This window comes from Xenopus tropicalis, chromosome 6 (assembly GCF_000004195.4).
Source record: "Xenopus tropicalis strain Nigerian chromosome 6, UCB_Xtro_10.0, whole genome shotgun sequence".
NCBI classification, from domain to species: domain Eukaryota; kingdom Metazoa; phylum Chordata; class Amphibia; order Anura; family Pipidae; genus Xenopus; species Xenopus tropicalis.
In genome coordinates, this window is record NC_030682.2 from 127,849,970 (window position 1) to 127,864,208 (window position 14,239).

General features: G+C 38.6%; 1 protein-coding gene across 1 annotated transcript in view; it reads right to left on the bottom strand.

Moving 5' to 3' along the window:
• Positions 1-12,739, bottom strand: part of cdh17 (cadherin 17) — a 39,825-nt gene extending 27,086 nt beyond the window's left edge. Inside the window, 2 exon segments of the mRNA NM_001142108.1 lie at positions 8,098-8,167; positions 12,679-12,739. Coding sequence (NP_001135580.1) covers positions 8,098-8,145 — 48 coding nt within the window. The 5' untranslated portion in view covers positions 8,146-8,167; positions 12,679-12,739.
• Positions 12,740-14,239: the final 1,500 nt, after the last annotated feature.

Consider the following 14,239-nt stretch of genomic DNA (forward strand, 5'->3'; position numbering starts at 1 on the left):
AGTAGTGTTACTGTAGCAAACACACAACTTTTACCAGCGCAGGGCAACAGTACATTATATTTCCTTTACTTTAAAACTCTTTAATTTTTTGGTGTTACTGTTCCTTTAACAGTAGTAATAATGTGGAGTGGGAACACTGGTTTGGGGGGGACTAAACACAGCAGCAGCCTACACAAATCCTGTTATTGTAGAAAGTGTAGCTAAATACACAAAATATAACACTTAGGAGTAGATTTATTAACATTGTGATTTTTATGGTTTTAGAGGATTTTAAAACCTTGACTCGTTTCCACTTAAACCACAAATGTCAAGTCATTTATAAAAAGATCCCAATTGTAAAAGCACAAATGAATTAAAATGCAGAAAATAAAAAAGGTATTTATGTTTTTCCATGAGTCTTCCTGGATTTTCATATGAAAAAACCTTCTAAAAACCTTCTAAAACTTCTGAAAGCACAAATTAAATAAAGGTTGTTACAGCCTAGTGCAATTCCCATTGTACATGATCTTGAGAGCTTTTAGATAGCAACCTTTTGTATCAGTGGTTTTCATGGTTTTTATGCTCAATAAAAAAATGTATTGAATAAAACCATGGAAAACTCGAATATCTTGAATTTGTATTTTTATTGGGCCGTCAAGCTTTAAAAAACGTGAAAAACTCGAATTGAATAAGTAGGCCAAATGTTGCCTAGGATAGAATTGACTTCTACATGACCTTGCAAGCTTTTATTCAGAAACTTTTTTTGCTTAATAAATATAAAAAACTTGTGCTTCTGAACCTTCAAAGGGGAACTTCAACCAAACACAACTTAGAGTTTTTGAAAATTAAATTTTAAGCAACTTTGCAATATAAATCAGTTAAAAAATATGCAGCCTTTTCACGATTTCTAATGTAATATTATGGTTTGGATCAGTTTCCTAAGCCCCGCCCCCTGTTCCCCTGCTGATCTGGCTGGCTACTTTGAGACTCAAATAAAATGTAACAGTAGTCGCCTGTCCTCAGCCTGCCTTCAGCCTGCATCCTCCCAATCCCACAATTCCCTGCACACACGATGTCAATAAGGAAAGGAACATCACAGTGCAGTGCATTGTGGGTTATGTAGTTCCTGCATGCTGTCTGTAAGATGTGGAGAGGTTGTTTGTAACATGAATGTTTTAGTCCCTCCTCCCCTGCCAGGATTTCGAATGATGCAGAAAGAGAAGAAACATATCGCAGCTGGATTTTAGTATATAAAAATGGTATTTATTCATACTTTTTGAAGGAGCAGATTGCAATGATATGTATATTAGGGGTTTCTGTGTTTTATGGGGCAATTTAACAAATTTTGGTTTATAAGCTGGAGTTCCCTGAAATTGATGACTTTTGGCTCAAAAAAACTTAAATCACAGAGAAAAAAAAACAACCATTGATAAACAAGCCCCTTAGATAGGAAAGAAGATGGTATGTATTCTCTTTAATGAAAGACGGATAACTTGAATGAATTAATTAAGCGGGTAGAAGAATGGAATGCTGGGAAATATACCAGGTGTAAATAGTAGAAAATAATAGAATAACATAAGGATTCAGGTAATGTGTGAGACCGTCTCTGTTACACATAGGGGGTGAATCTTTGTGTCATTAAGGTGCTTATAAATTCAGTATGACTGCCTATTACTGGACCAGGGCAGAGGGGTGTCTTTAGCTGTTGTAATGCTTTGGGCAAGACAAACTTTGATGGCCACCATTATTTATTTAAAGTAAGATTGCCCCACCTACGGTACCCCCACCATTGCACCCTGGGCACACATCTGACTACCCCTAGTCCCGGCTCTTCAGTTAAATACTGGAGGTCCCACAAAAAATGTGACTGAATGCCTAATTGAATGTAAACCGTAAGTTGCATTTTTACATTAGAGTTTTGAATTTGTCCTGTACGGTGGCCCTGCAGGTACCGAGTACATTTCATGGCCAGCTTTATGATCTGTAATAAGTTGTAAATGTAGGAAACAGCCTGTATTACTCTGTGCACAAAAATACAAGTACAAAATGATTTAAGGTTCATTTATGTCAAATAAAATAGTAGAGGAGTGGAGCACATGTTCAACCAAAAACTGTCCCACAATCCAATTTCAACAAGATTATCTGCTTTATGGTTAATAAAATCCAGTGCAGGAGTTGTGTCAATATTCAGGGCGGGTTGTTTCTTGGCCAGGCCATTTTATTGCAAGTGTACCAACGGTTACAATGCATGCAGCTGGCAGCACCGTGGGTTAAAAAGGGTCAAAGTCTGCTGGTATCAGGGTAACACATCTTCTCCTTCCCCCTCCCAAGTTGTAAAACCTGTAGTGACATATGTATCATTTGCTAGCCAGAAATCCTCCAGCAGATAAGGGGCAACAGCAGCTTATTCACCATTTATAGTGTCTTTAAACAGATTCATGTATTATGTACAAGTGAGTCCTTCCCAGCGGCTAGTGATAAGAAACTTATGAAGATTTTTTCAAGGGACAAAGGAGTTTCATAAATCACAAGATTATTTAACAACAGCCTCAATACATAGTTACCATACTATACTAATATATAAATCAACATAGTGTTGGAGGTTCTTCAGAGACCGTCCCTGCTGGAGAGAAATTATCCCCTAATTTGTTTTCAAAGGACCCAGACTTTTTCAAAGATTTCAATTTGTTGCAAATCCCACCTGTACAAACTGGAAACCTGTGGGACATTGACCAGTAAGTGTGTTTATTCACTCAGGAAAGGGGACACGTCTAGACTGAATTTACTGTTTGATCAGTTAACTCAAGGAGAAAGTCTCCATGCTGTTCTTTCTGACCAGAAAAAGTGGACTTTCATCTACATTAGTCTGACACCCTATAGCTAGTACTGTACCACATAGGACTGGCAATCTGTAAGATGCCATATACAGTCACTATTTATTGGGCTGGTGGGGGCTGTTTGGGCCTCTCTGTTCCTGGAATGCCAGGGCTTATATTGCATGTCAGTCCATCATATTAGACTGGGGTGTGTAGGGCCAACCAGGGCTTCCACCTCAGCGGCCCCACACGCCCCTGGGACCCCCGCTGAGTGACGGCCCAACCCCTGCCCCCAAGCATGCTTACATTATACCTTGCTGCATTTGGGGTGGGAGGTCAGCGGGGGAGCACCAATGCTTCAAGTGAGGTCTGGGTCTGCGTTTTTTTCCTGGTGTCCTGCCAGCCCAGTCCAACCCTGCAGTCCATACCTGAGGCTTAGGCAGCTATGGTGTAAACCACTTTTGTTATTTTTTATTTCAAAAGGGTTACCCTGTAAACAACTTTTTGTAGTGTATGATTGGGGCCCAGTAGTCAAATTTCAATCAGGAAGGTTGAAACCTCACTGGCTATAGAAAGAGAATAGTGACAATTTAGCGAGGCTTCACCTCTCTAAAAAAATTCCGGCTATTATATATTGATAATTTCAAATATATATAGCCTTATATTATCGTCTTGATGGAAGCGCATGGAATTAGAGAAAAACAAAAGCAAAACTAGTGCAATACGTACAAAACTTTCTTTGTGACTAAAACGCTAAAAGATTTTTAGCATTCTAATTTGGTGCAAAATGTGCAAATATATTAAGTGAATCGAACAATCAAAAGTGCTTATATATCAGCCCAATGCAGTGTATCACACCCACACGATGTGTCCAAAGTAAATGCTCACCAGATTTAATTAAAATAAGAGCATGTAGAGAAGTCAGTTCGGCTATTGATTGCAGTGTATCCTTAGTCCTCAGAGTATATGGAATGAAGAGGAATCGAAAATAGTATAAAATCGTTTAATATGTAAAATAAAGCCCCTGCACAATGCAGGCTACTTACAGTGTGAAGCAGTATATCAGACACAACAAAAAGCCCAACGCGTTTCGCGTGCTCACGGCACGCTTCCTCAGGAGCAAATAGCCTTATATTAGTAGCCCCGTAAAAAAAAGTCACCCTTTTCCCCTTAAATTGGCCCATAACAGTTTTTTTTCAACAGGTTGGAACATTTTCAAGACCACATGGAGCATAGGTGGAGAATAATAAAGATTAAAGGAGACCAACTGCTATGTATCCATATTCTCTTAGTCTTCTATTGGTAGACTCCCTAAACAAAAATGTCACCCTCTGGTTGTTTCTTGCTTAACTGCCCTGCCCCACACAAATTCAAATATTGGACAGGACAAAATGATTGGATCAGCACATTTGGATCTTCCTGTGTATAGCCACTTTGGTGCATGATAAAAGGGCTATTGTTCTCTGTTTATGGATTATTCAATAAAGGAACAGTTTTATGAGAAACGATCTTGGCACCCAATGAAGTGTACGTGAACAACTGACCCACCCTGATCAGTGTTACAGAGCCATTCTGTCTTTATTCGCCAATCGCCAGTGCATGGAAGCATTTCAAAGTGCAGTTTATAACCATCAATGAAAACCAGCAATGAACCAGCAATGAAAGAAAAAGTGTATATATATATATAAAAATATCCATCTATTGCTATGTCGGAGAGTAATCAGTTTTTATTCAGCACATTTTGTCATTAGTTTAGCCTCCAATAGAGCTTCTATTCTGTTAAAAAAAGGCAGAAAGGAGGAAGGCCCTTCCCAGGTGTGTGATATGACATCATATGGGGGAATCAATAAACCAATAGGGTCATAAATGGCACCTCCCACAGCAGGGACAACGCCCTAGGCTTTCTCAATCTAAATATAACAGACTGAGATTTTCTCCGCTCATATTTAGCTCAATTTTAATGGGAGTATTGGACTGGACTGAATTTTTCATTGCCCTTCCATCAGTAAAGTAATACTGTGCTCAGTTACACTAACAATTTCTATCCAGAAAATTCTTCTGTGTATGAGATCAGATCAAAGTTCAGTGAGCGACTATTGACTGAAACTAATGCAAGCGTGTGAAGACCAACAAAGAGTGAATCATGAGTGTAATAAAATACAAATGGGTTTCCCAGATATAAACAATACACTTGCGCAGAATATGTGACGGCAAAAGCCCTGTTATGTTTTAAAATCAGATTAATAAAATGCTAAGTTGGGTGGTTTAATTTCTTAACAAACGGGAATGGAGCAAGCTGTTATGATGCATCTGGTGCTGAACTAAAGGACTGAAGGCTGACTGTGTGAATGCACACAAGGATAAGTCAAGGTGAACCTGCTCTTCAGAAATATGTAGTATTCGCATAGAGCGTCAAAAGGTCCACATTGGTCCTTAAGCAGAACAGAGATTTGGGATTTGTTCCATCCTTCAACTACAGCCCTATACAGAAGCACCACATACCAGGAGCTGAAGCAGCCAGACAGAAATATATTATTGACTCTTCTTCTTTCCTGCTGGGCATTGATGGAGCCCCATGGGCCTCAGGCAGGAGCCTTGGGATCCGTGTGTGTTATCCAGCTTTGGGGTGAGTAAGTTCCCCTGAAGCTGTCACTCTGAAAACGTAATTGGGTACCAAGATTCTACATCTGAATTCTTTTATGAGGAGCTTCCTGGCTTCTGAATGCAGTTAAACTGCTATAACCCAGGAGCAGCAAACGTCTTCTGTTCCCTACAAACACCATTATATGAAGCATAATACCAAGAGTGCTACCAAACTGAAATATCCAGATGATCAACCATGTCCTGTTATGGGTAGGGCGGGGAATCAATGGCAGATATAAGGCTTGCTTAATAATAAGTAGGGATGCACCGAATCTATCACTATTTTTGGATTCAGCTGAACCCTGAATTCTTCGTAAATTTTGTATGTGGCAAAAAGTCACGTGATTTTAAGGATTCAGATTCAGTTCAGCCAGGAGTGTGGATTCGGCCAAATCCAAATCCTGCTGAAAAAGACCAAATCTAGGGCGAATCACGAACTGAATCCTGGATTTTGTGCATCCCTAGTAATAAGGTCCATTTCCTGTTATAAATAACAGGGAATTTTCCTTTAAAGCAACTTTTTTTTTTTTTTAATGATCTTATAGTATTATATCGTGATATTCATTTTTACTTTATGTTAGAGCAAACTATTCCAAGCTGCTTTGCTCTTATTGTGTATTTTGTGTGGTTTGAATTACTTTCTGCCTTTTTCCATCCTAGTTAATATCATTGTGTGTTAATAACAAACCTGTCCTTTTATTTGTCCAGAGAGCTTTAATGTCATATGAATTTCAGCTACATTCCAAGATAAGGAGCTTTAAAGCTGTGGTCTGGATCATTCATGTTATAGAGATGCTGAACTTTTAGGCTGGCACAGTATATACAGTCAAATATGGCATTTCTAGAAGGATTTAGGGCAGGGGTCCCCAACCTTTCTTACTTGTGAGCCACAGTCAAATTAAAAAAGACTTGGAGAGCAACACAAGCACCATAAAAGTTCATGGAGGAGCCAAATAAGGGCTGGGATTGGCTATTAGGGGCCTCTATGCACACTATCAGCTTACAGGGGCTTTATTTGGTAGGAAATCTTGTTTTTATTCAACCAAAACTTGCCCCCAAGTCAGGAATTCAAAAATAACTCCCTGGTTTGGGGGCACTGAGAGCAACATCCAAGGGGTTGGGGAGCAACATGTTGCCTCTGAGCCACTGGTTGGGGATCACTGATTTAGGGTTTAGTTCTCCTTTAAATGCAAGCTAAAGAATGCAGGAGGATGTTCTCTAGTTAGCTATTACTCTGTATTGCCCTATATGGGAATGATATATTTCTGTGGGGAAGGAATATATGATTTGTCATTATGGCAGGGGTTGGAAAATTCTGTGCAAGCTCACAGGTAAGTAATGTAAGTAACCCTAAAACATCACTGTTTAGTAACAAAGGTCATAAGCAACCAATCCATTCTTTGCTTTCATTTTCTAACTTATAATAGACTATTCCAAGCTAATTGCTGATTGGTTGCTACTTTTACATTTGGTTGTTACATTTTTTTTGAAACAATGAAACACTTGCAAAAAGCAAAAAAAGACACAAAATGCATAATTATGATTATTATTATTATTTGTTATCAGTGATTATTAAAAGTTCAGTGCTTATAGTTACCAACCCTACAGCACAACTGTTATACATCAATGGCTCCTACACAATGGGACTGGCGTCTCTTGGGGGGCTAAGTCACATTAAAGGAAGAGAGCCTGTTTTTGAAATCTCTGGAACTACAGAAAGGTGACTGACCCATGTTTTAGCATATCAGCAACCATATAATGAGATAAGGGGGTCCCACAAAGGAAAGGGGCTAAGCATAAAGTCAGAAGATCTCTGCTTTATATCGATTGTTAGTAAATGGTAGGGTTAGCCAGTAATAACAATTAAAGCCCACATAAAAATCCTCTATACACCAGTCGTATTGCTTGTGCCACTTGTGTGCTCATCCTTATTGTTCCTAGCTAAGTCCTCCCCTTTGGCAAAAAGGGGCAAAACACCCTTGCTAGACAAGAGCTTTCATAAAGGCTTTAGTTGCCCTTTTAGGGTTATTATAACAACAATAACAGTTACAACATTTGCACAATATTATTTCTTTATTCCATATATTATTCCTCATTTTAAGGTTTGCTTCAGAAGCCCTAATATAGTTTATGTACAAATGCTGCTGTGAAGCCACGGGGCGGCCATTCAAGTTGAATATGGAAATAGGCAGGCACGTAACTATAGAGGAAATCCTCCCCCCAGCCAATTTCTAAAGAGAAAATGTGAAATTAGCCTCCTCCCCACCTGCTCGCATGTGTGCCTACCAGATACAGTGAGGGTGCACACGTGTGAACAGACAGGGAGCAAGCTGTTACCCCTAAAGAGCTTTTTTGCAGAGGGGCCCAGCGACAGCTTGTTGCCCCACTGTAAATTGAGCTCATGGTTACATGGCAGATAATCTATATGTAACCAAAAGCCATTCATGCACCTCCATAGGATTATAAAGTGAAACCCTTTCCCGTATCAAATAGGACGTTTGTTGGCAAGACCTAACTTGTAGGTGCTGAATCATAAAACACAGACTTGTAGTGGTCCTATCATTATTAAGAAATAAAAAAAATCAATTGAACTTAAATATAATAAGATTGGATGTAATGTTACCCAGCTCAGAAACAGGAAATTAAATATTTATCTTACCATAGTCTGTATGAAGGACAGGACAAATAAAGCCTTCAGTCTTGACATCTTCACCTGCTGTGTCAACCACCTTGAAGATAGAGAAATATAGACATGTTTATTCACTGAGGTGCCTTAGAGTTGCAGCCAGAGAGAAAGTCAAATATAGTGGCTTCCTGGGCACAAGGTTCAATAGCTGAGCCGACAGTTGGGCATGACTCAAGTGGAAGATTCAAAGGCACAGATAAGCTCCGGAAGGCATATAAAATGGAATTAAATAAACCACATGACCTGTTTATTAGCTATAGTTGTAGATGGATTTGCTGATGGTTGGCTTACCAAACTTAATGTTTATATAATAAACCGGCTAGATAATGAATTGCTTGTGATGCTGAACAGTGTTCAAGTGAACCTTAATATTTTCCATGCTCTAGAATTGCACAGAATTGTTTGCTGTTAAAGTGGGGGTGCCATCTTCCTATACTTTCCCTGGTCTGAAATACAGGTATAGGACCCTTTATCCAGAATACTTGGGATCTGGGGTTTTCTGGAAAAGGGGTCTTTCTGTAATTTTGATCTCCATACCTTAAAAATATAAAAAATCATTTAAGCATTAAATAAACTTAACAAGATTGTTTTACCTTTATAAGGATTAATTATATCTTAGTTGGGATCAAATACAGGTACTGTTTTATTATTACAGAGAAAAGGGAATCATTTAACCATGAAATAAACCCAATAGGGCTGTTCTGCCCCCAATAAGGGGTAATTATATCTTAGTTGGGATCAAGTACAGGTACTGTTTTATTATTACAGAGAAAAGGGAATCATTTAACCATTAAATAAACCCAATAGGGCTGTTCTGCCCCCAATAAGGGGTAATTATATCTTAGTTGGGATCAAGTACAGGTACTGTTTTATTATTACAGAGAAAAGGGAATCATTTAACCATTAAATAAACCCAATAGGACTGTTCTGCCCCCAATAAGGGGTAATTATATCTTAGTTGGGATCAAGTACAGGTACTGTTTTATTATTACAGAGAAAAGGGAATCATTTAACCATTAAATAAACCCAATAGGACTGTTCTGCCCCCAATAAGGGGTAATTATATCTTAGTTGGGATCAAATACAAGGTACTGTTTTATTATTACAGAGAAAAAGAAAACCAATTCTAAAAATCATAATTATTTGATTAAAATGGAGTCTATGGGAGACGACCTTTCTGTAATTCGGCGCTTTCTGGATAATGGATCCCATACCTGTACTTCCATTTTATACTTATACTAATTCTGATTACGTCTGAGAAGTTAACTGTTAATAACAAAAAACTAAACATATTAATCAAATGATGAAAGAAAGTAAACAGTGGGTTTCCAGTACGGGGCTGCTGTGACAGAATGCTCCATTAAAACATAGATATACTCTCAGCCATAAAGCAGCACAGCAGAGCCAATTACAGACTGGATCTGTGACTGCTGTGAGGAAATGCTCTGTTGCAAAAGTAGCTGGGACCTCAGCCATAAACTGAAAGAATAAACCATGACAGGACTGCAGCTTTGCAAGAGGAATGAAGGAGAAGCACAGCCACCACACCTAAGAGAAATGCACTCCCTATGCGAGCACAAAAGTGACTATGTTATGTTTAATGATAGTTTCGTTTTAAATACAGGTATGGGATTTCTAATCTGAAAACCTGTTATCCAGAAATCTCCAAATTATGGGAAGGCACATTGTAAGCAAATAATTCAAAATGTTGACATTTTTCTCTGTAATAATAAAGCATTGCTTTTCACTTGGTGGTAACTAAACTGCATTAATCCACATTGGTGGCAAAAAATCTAATTGGATTTATTTATGTTTAATTGATTTTTAGAATTGTAATTGTATCAATTATCGAAAAATTACTTATCAGTAGAACCCCAGGACCCAATCATTAATTATAATAGATCCTTTACCTGTACTTGATTTCTCAAGCTGCCATTTCAGGGTTTCCACCCAGCCGTTATTTCAGCGGCCAATCCAGTAAATTACCCGCCAGGGCGAGGGCCAGTATTACAAATTTACAATGTAGCTGCCGGTAAATTTATAATAACTTATCCTCCACCCTGTCCCACCTCCCTGCTCCCAATTTCCCCTTGAATTTGGCTCCGTCATGCTCCACCCTCACTTACATCACAACCCCACCCTGACATCATGGACAAGCCCCCTCGTTGACCAGCCTCCACCCTGGCCTGTAAGAACATCGATAAATAGGTAGCTAGAGGGTTCTTGCCCAGCCCCCATATCTAGACTTTATAGGACCTTAAATAGGCAAAGCTCCTGACAATGAAACTGCCCACACTGCTGACTCACTCTGGTGGCTAACAAGTTTACAGCAGCCAATATAACCCATGCAGCACAGTATGATGGCACAGCTTCTGTGAACACACAGGATCCAAACTATACATATTTGCTTTCATAGATACCATGGCGGAAGGATCTGCACTAGTGGTGACAGGAGGGCACTGCTCAGAAACACATTAGAGAAACATGGTGGTGGAAAGGCCAGTTGTGCCTTAGGCCTTAGGATTATATTTCCAATGACTTGGGGAGGCCAATATATTACTCATTTTTCACATATTTAAAAGAGAACTTCAAACTAAAAGTCAGTTACAATGAAAATCAAGTTGTTCCACTAAAATTTTGACCATGAAAAATAAAATAACTTGACCATTGAAGATACACCTACCATAGGCAAACGATAAATATGAAAGAATATTTAAATTACTTGTGCACAAGATTCAGCCAGAAAAAAAAAAACAAGAATTTTTGAATTTTGATAAATATTCCCGTAAGAGATCTTTGGATGGGTGGATGTAGGAGAATATTGGTCAAGGTCTTCTGAAGCTGTCAACACATGGGTTATTGATCAAAACAAGATCAATCTGTCCGCACACATCATTGTTAGAGAGATGTTGCTCAAATAAAGTAGTTTGTTGTAGATGTATTTTTTTATGGTGAGCTTCGCGGTGTCCAAAAGAATATGATGTTGATGGACACGGTTTTTCCCACACCCTCAGCTGAGGGGCTGGGGCTGGTGTACTTGGACCACGTTCTACATTTGGTGAGTTGCCAAACTTTATATTGGGCTGGATGTGCTTATATAGTACATACTGTAATTGGATCCAGTAGTCAGGTTGTTGGGCCAAATGGCTGGAGCAGTAGAAGGTAGAAGTGCTGTAAATGCAGGACCCCACAAATACACAGTATCAGGTAATAAATCAGCCTTGGATTAAATTTGCCATTCTAATGTTGTACAATGAGAGGTTTATAAGACCGACTGGTAACTTTGCTTAGGGAGGGAGGGGGCTCAAATGAATGAAAAAGACTGGTCATAAACTGACTGAATTGTAACAGCGCAGTTTGACAAATAAAAGCAAACAGCAGATATACAGTATACTAATACAGTTAATATACAATGACCAATGAGCAGGCTGCTTAGATGTCCTGCAAGTGTGTCTATATGCCACCTTTTTTAGATAGCCCCTATAATTACAGGTAATTACTGTTGCATGCTGGGAACAGTAGTACAGGTATAGGACCCATTATCCAGAATGCTCGGGACCAAGGGTATTCCGGATAAGGGGTCTTTCCATAATTTGGATCTCCATACCTTAAGTTTACTAAAAAATTAATAAAACATTAATTAAACCCAATAGGATTGTTTTGCATCCAATAAGGATTAATTATATCTTAGTTGGGATCAATTACAAGGTTCTGTTTTATTTCTACATAAAAAAAGGAAATCAGTTTTAAAATTCTGAATTATTTGCTTATAATGGAGTCTATGGGAGACAGCTTTCCTTAATTCGGAGCTTTCTGGATAACGGGTTTCCGGATAAGGGGTCCGATACCTGTACTTAATCACCTTTCCGTCACTTCACTAGGCATTACAGTCATGTTAAAATAAACAATTTAAGTCCAAACTCAGATTCTTACATTTTCCAAAATATAAATTAGAACTTGGCCTTCTACTAACCAAAGTCTGACGTAGTCCAGTTGGAGGAAATTAATTTCTTCCCTTTGAAAACAACTGTTACTAATTGCTAGGAGGGAGCTGCATCTTATTTATCAGTTCATTTGTATGAGAAAGGACAGATTACTCATGTGGCATATTGATTAACACATGTTCTATATTCACTATGACTAGAGAATGGGACACATAAATGTCATCACAAGAACAAGTGTCTTCATTTCTTAATTAAGGAAACATACAATAATTGGGATTATGTGCGTTCTCAAAGGAAAGGTGACATGAAAAATCACAGAATCATTTCAAATATTATTTTCATTTTTCTTATGATATAATCTTAAACAGGAAATATTACATAAACAATCAGAAATACACATTATAAAACAATATCTGCTGTTGGAAAATGTTAAATGAAGCTAAGAAAGTCATTGCCTGTAAGTCGGGGGAGAAGGTCCATACACAAGAACCACGCCCTATTCCAACCATAGACTGGATATCTATCAATTCCACTTGGAATCTATCTGCAGGGTTGGCCCATTAGGGGTCATTTCATTGATATTATATCTATACATAGTTATAATGCTCACCTCTCTCAGATGAAACGAATTCAGCCCCTCAGCACCATTTGCTGAAGGTTTGGTGTGTCTCTCGGATGCGTTAATGTACTTTGTTTGCTGAGCTGCTATCTTTTCTTCTCTTCAAGCATTAACTTGTGCAAATCATTGACTAGCCTATGATCAGGGTGTGGCCAGGGAACTGACAAGAACGTAGCCATAATATCGCACATCCCATACACACTGACCTTTCCCACTACCTGGCATGAGAAATTTAGACCACACAGAGCTGCTGAAACCAATATCCTGTTTCACTTCTCCCACCGCTCGTATGGGAACTGTGGGTTTACGTGCCGTCACTAACACAGAAGTGGTTTTTTAATATTTCAAAAAAAGTTCTGTTATTTCAAGGAGGACTTATCCTTATGAACAAATGACATTTTTTCTGTTTGTTTTCCTTAAAAATGACATAATATTGACTAATTGTGGATTTGGAAAATGGTAGAACCAGTGGCTTTCTTGAACAGCAAAAACAAAGTGATCTCAGTGTCTGAGACACTTCCTGGTATTGCTGCCATGTTCTACCATTGCATGATAATTCAGGCTCCAGAGTGCTAGTAAAGTCTTTAGATGGGGTTTTTATAGTAACCAAGGCTGCTCCTCTGTTTAGGATAAATAAGGCTTCTTGGGCATTTTAAAAGTTGGCCCTACCACATGGTAGAGGTGCTACAGGTTCCATGTTTCCAAGTTTCATTGAATAACAGGGGTATAAACTGACCCTGGTACAACATTTGGTGCAGTTTTCTCTCTTATGACTCTTGCCTTCTTTCTTAGTGGCTACCAGTTTCTTAATGCCACCTTTTTTAATTATTCTAAGCTTCAACAACACTACAGTTTATTTTTAAAAATAATTTTAAATTGAACAAATAAGTTGTTCTGAATGATGAAGACATGGGAAGTTGCAGCCCCAGAAAACCGGGTGGAAAGTGCATTAGTCAGGGCAATAAGCATAGCGGCTCCATGCCATATGTATAGTTACTGTTAAGCAGGATACTGGAGCAGATATGGCAAGACGTAGCCTTTGTTCCACAACCCATCCCAGATCAACAACAGCTTGGGGAAATAGCAGGTCTGAGCACTGTATAAGGGGCAGAAGTTCTATCCAGAGGAAATAAATAGATAGTGGAAGGCAGCACTAGTGACACATCAGAGGAAGAAGGGAGGAGACAAGGGGGTAATGGGCCAAGGCTGAGAAAGGCAACTTCAGATGACACACAGAGACAGACTAAGCAGGTCCAGTTTGAGAATGGACTCATGTAGAGAACAGGAGCTTCACCAAGAAATGTGCCTTTAATCAGTAAATTTTAAAATTCAGAAGAATATACAGTCATATTTATAAGTCAGCAAAATATTTTTTTGGCCACCGTTTTCCACTTTTTTTCTATCCATTCTATCCATCCTTTCATACATATTATCAAAATGGACATTTCACTCCAAGACAGCAGATTTTAAGCTGCAGTTTGATTTCAACAGAGTGGAGTCATATATCCCTTGGGAGAATTTCGCTATTTATAAAGCTGAAAAATGTTTGCTG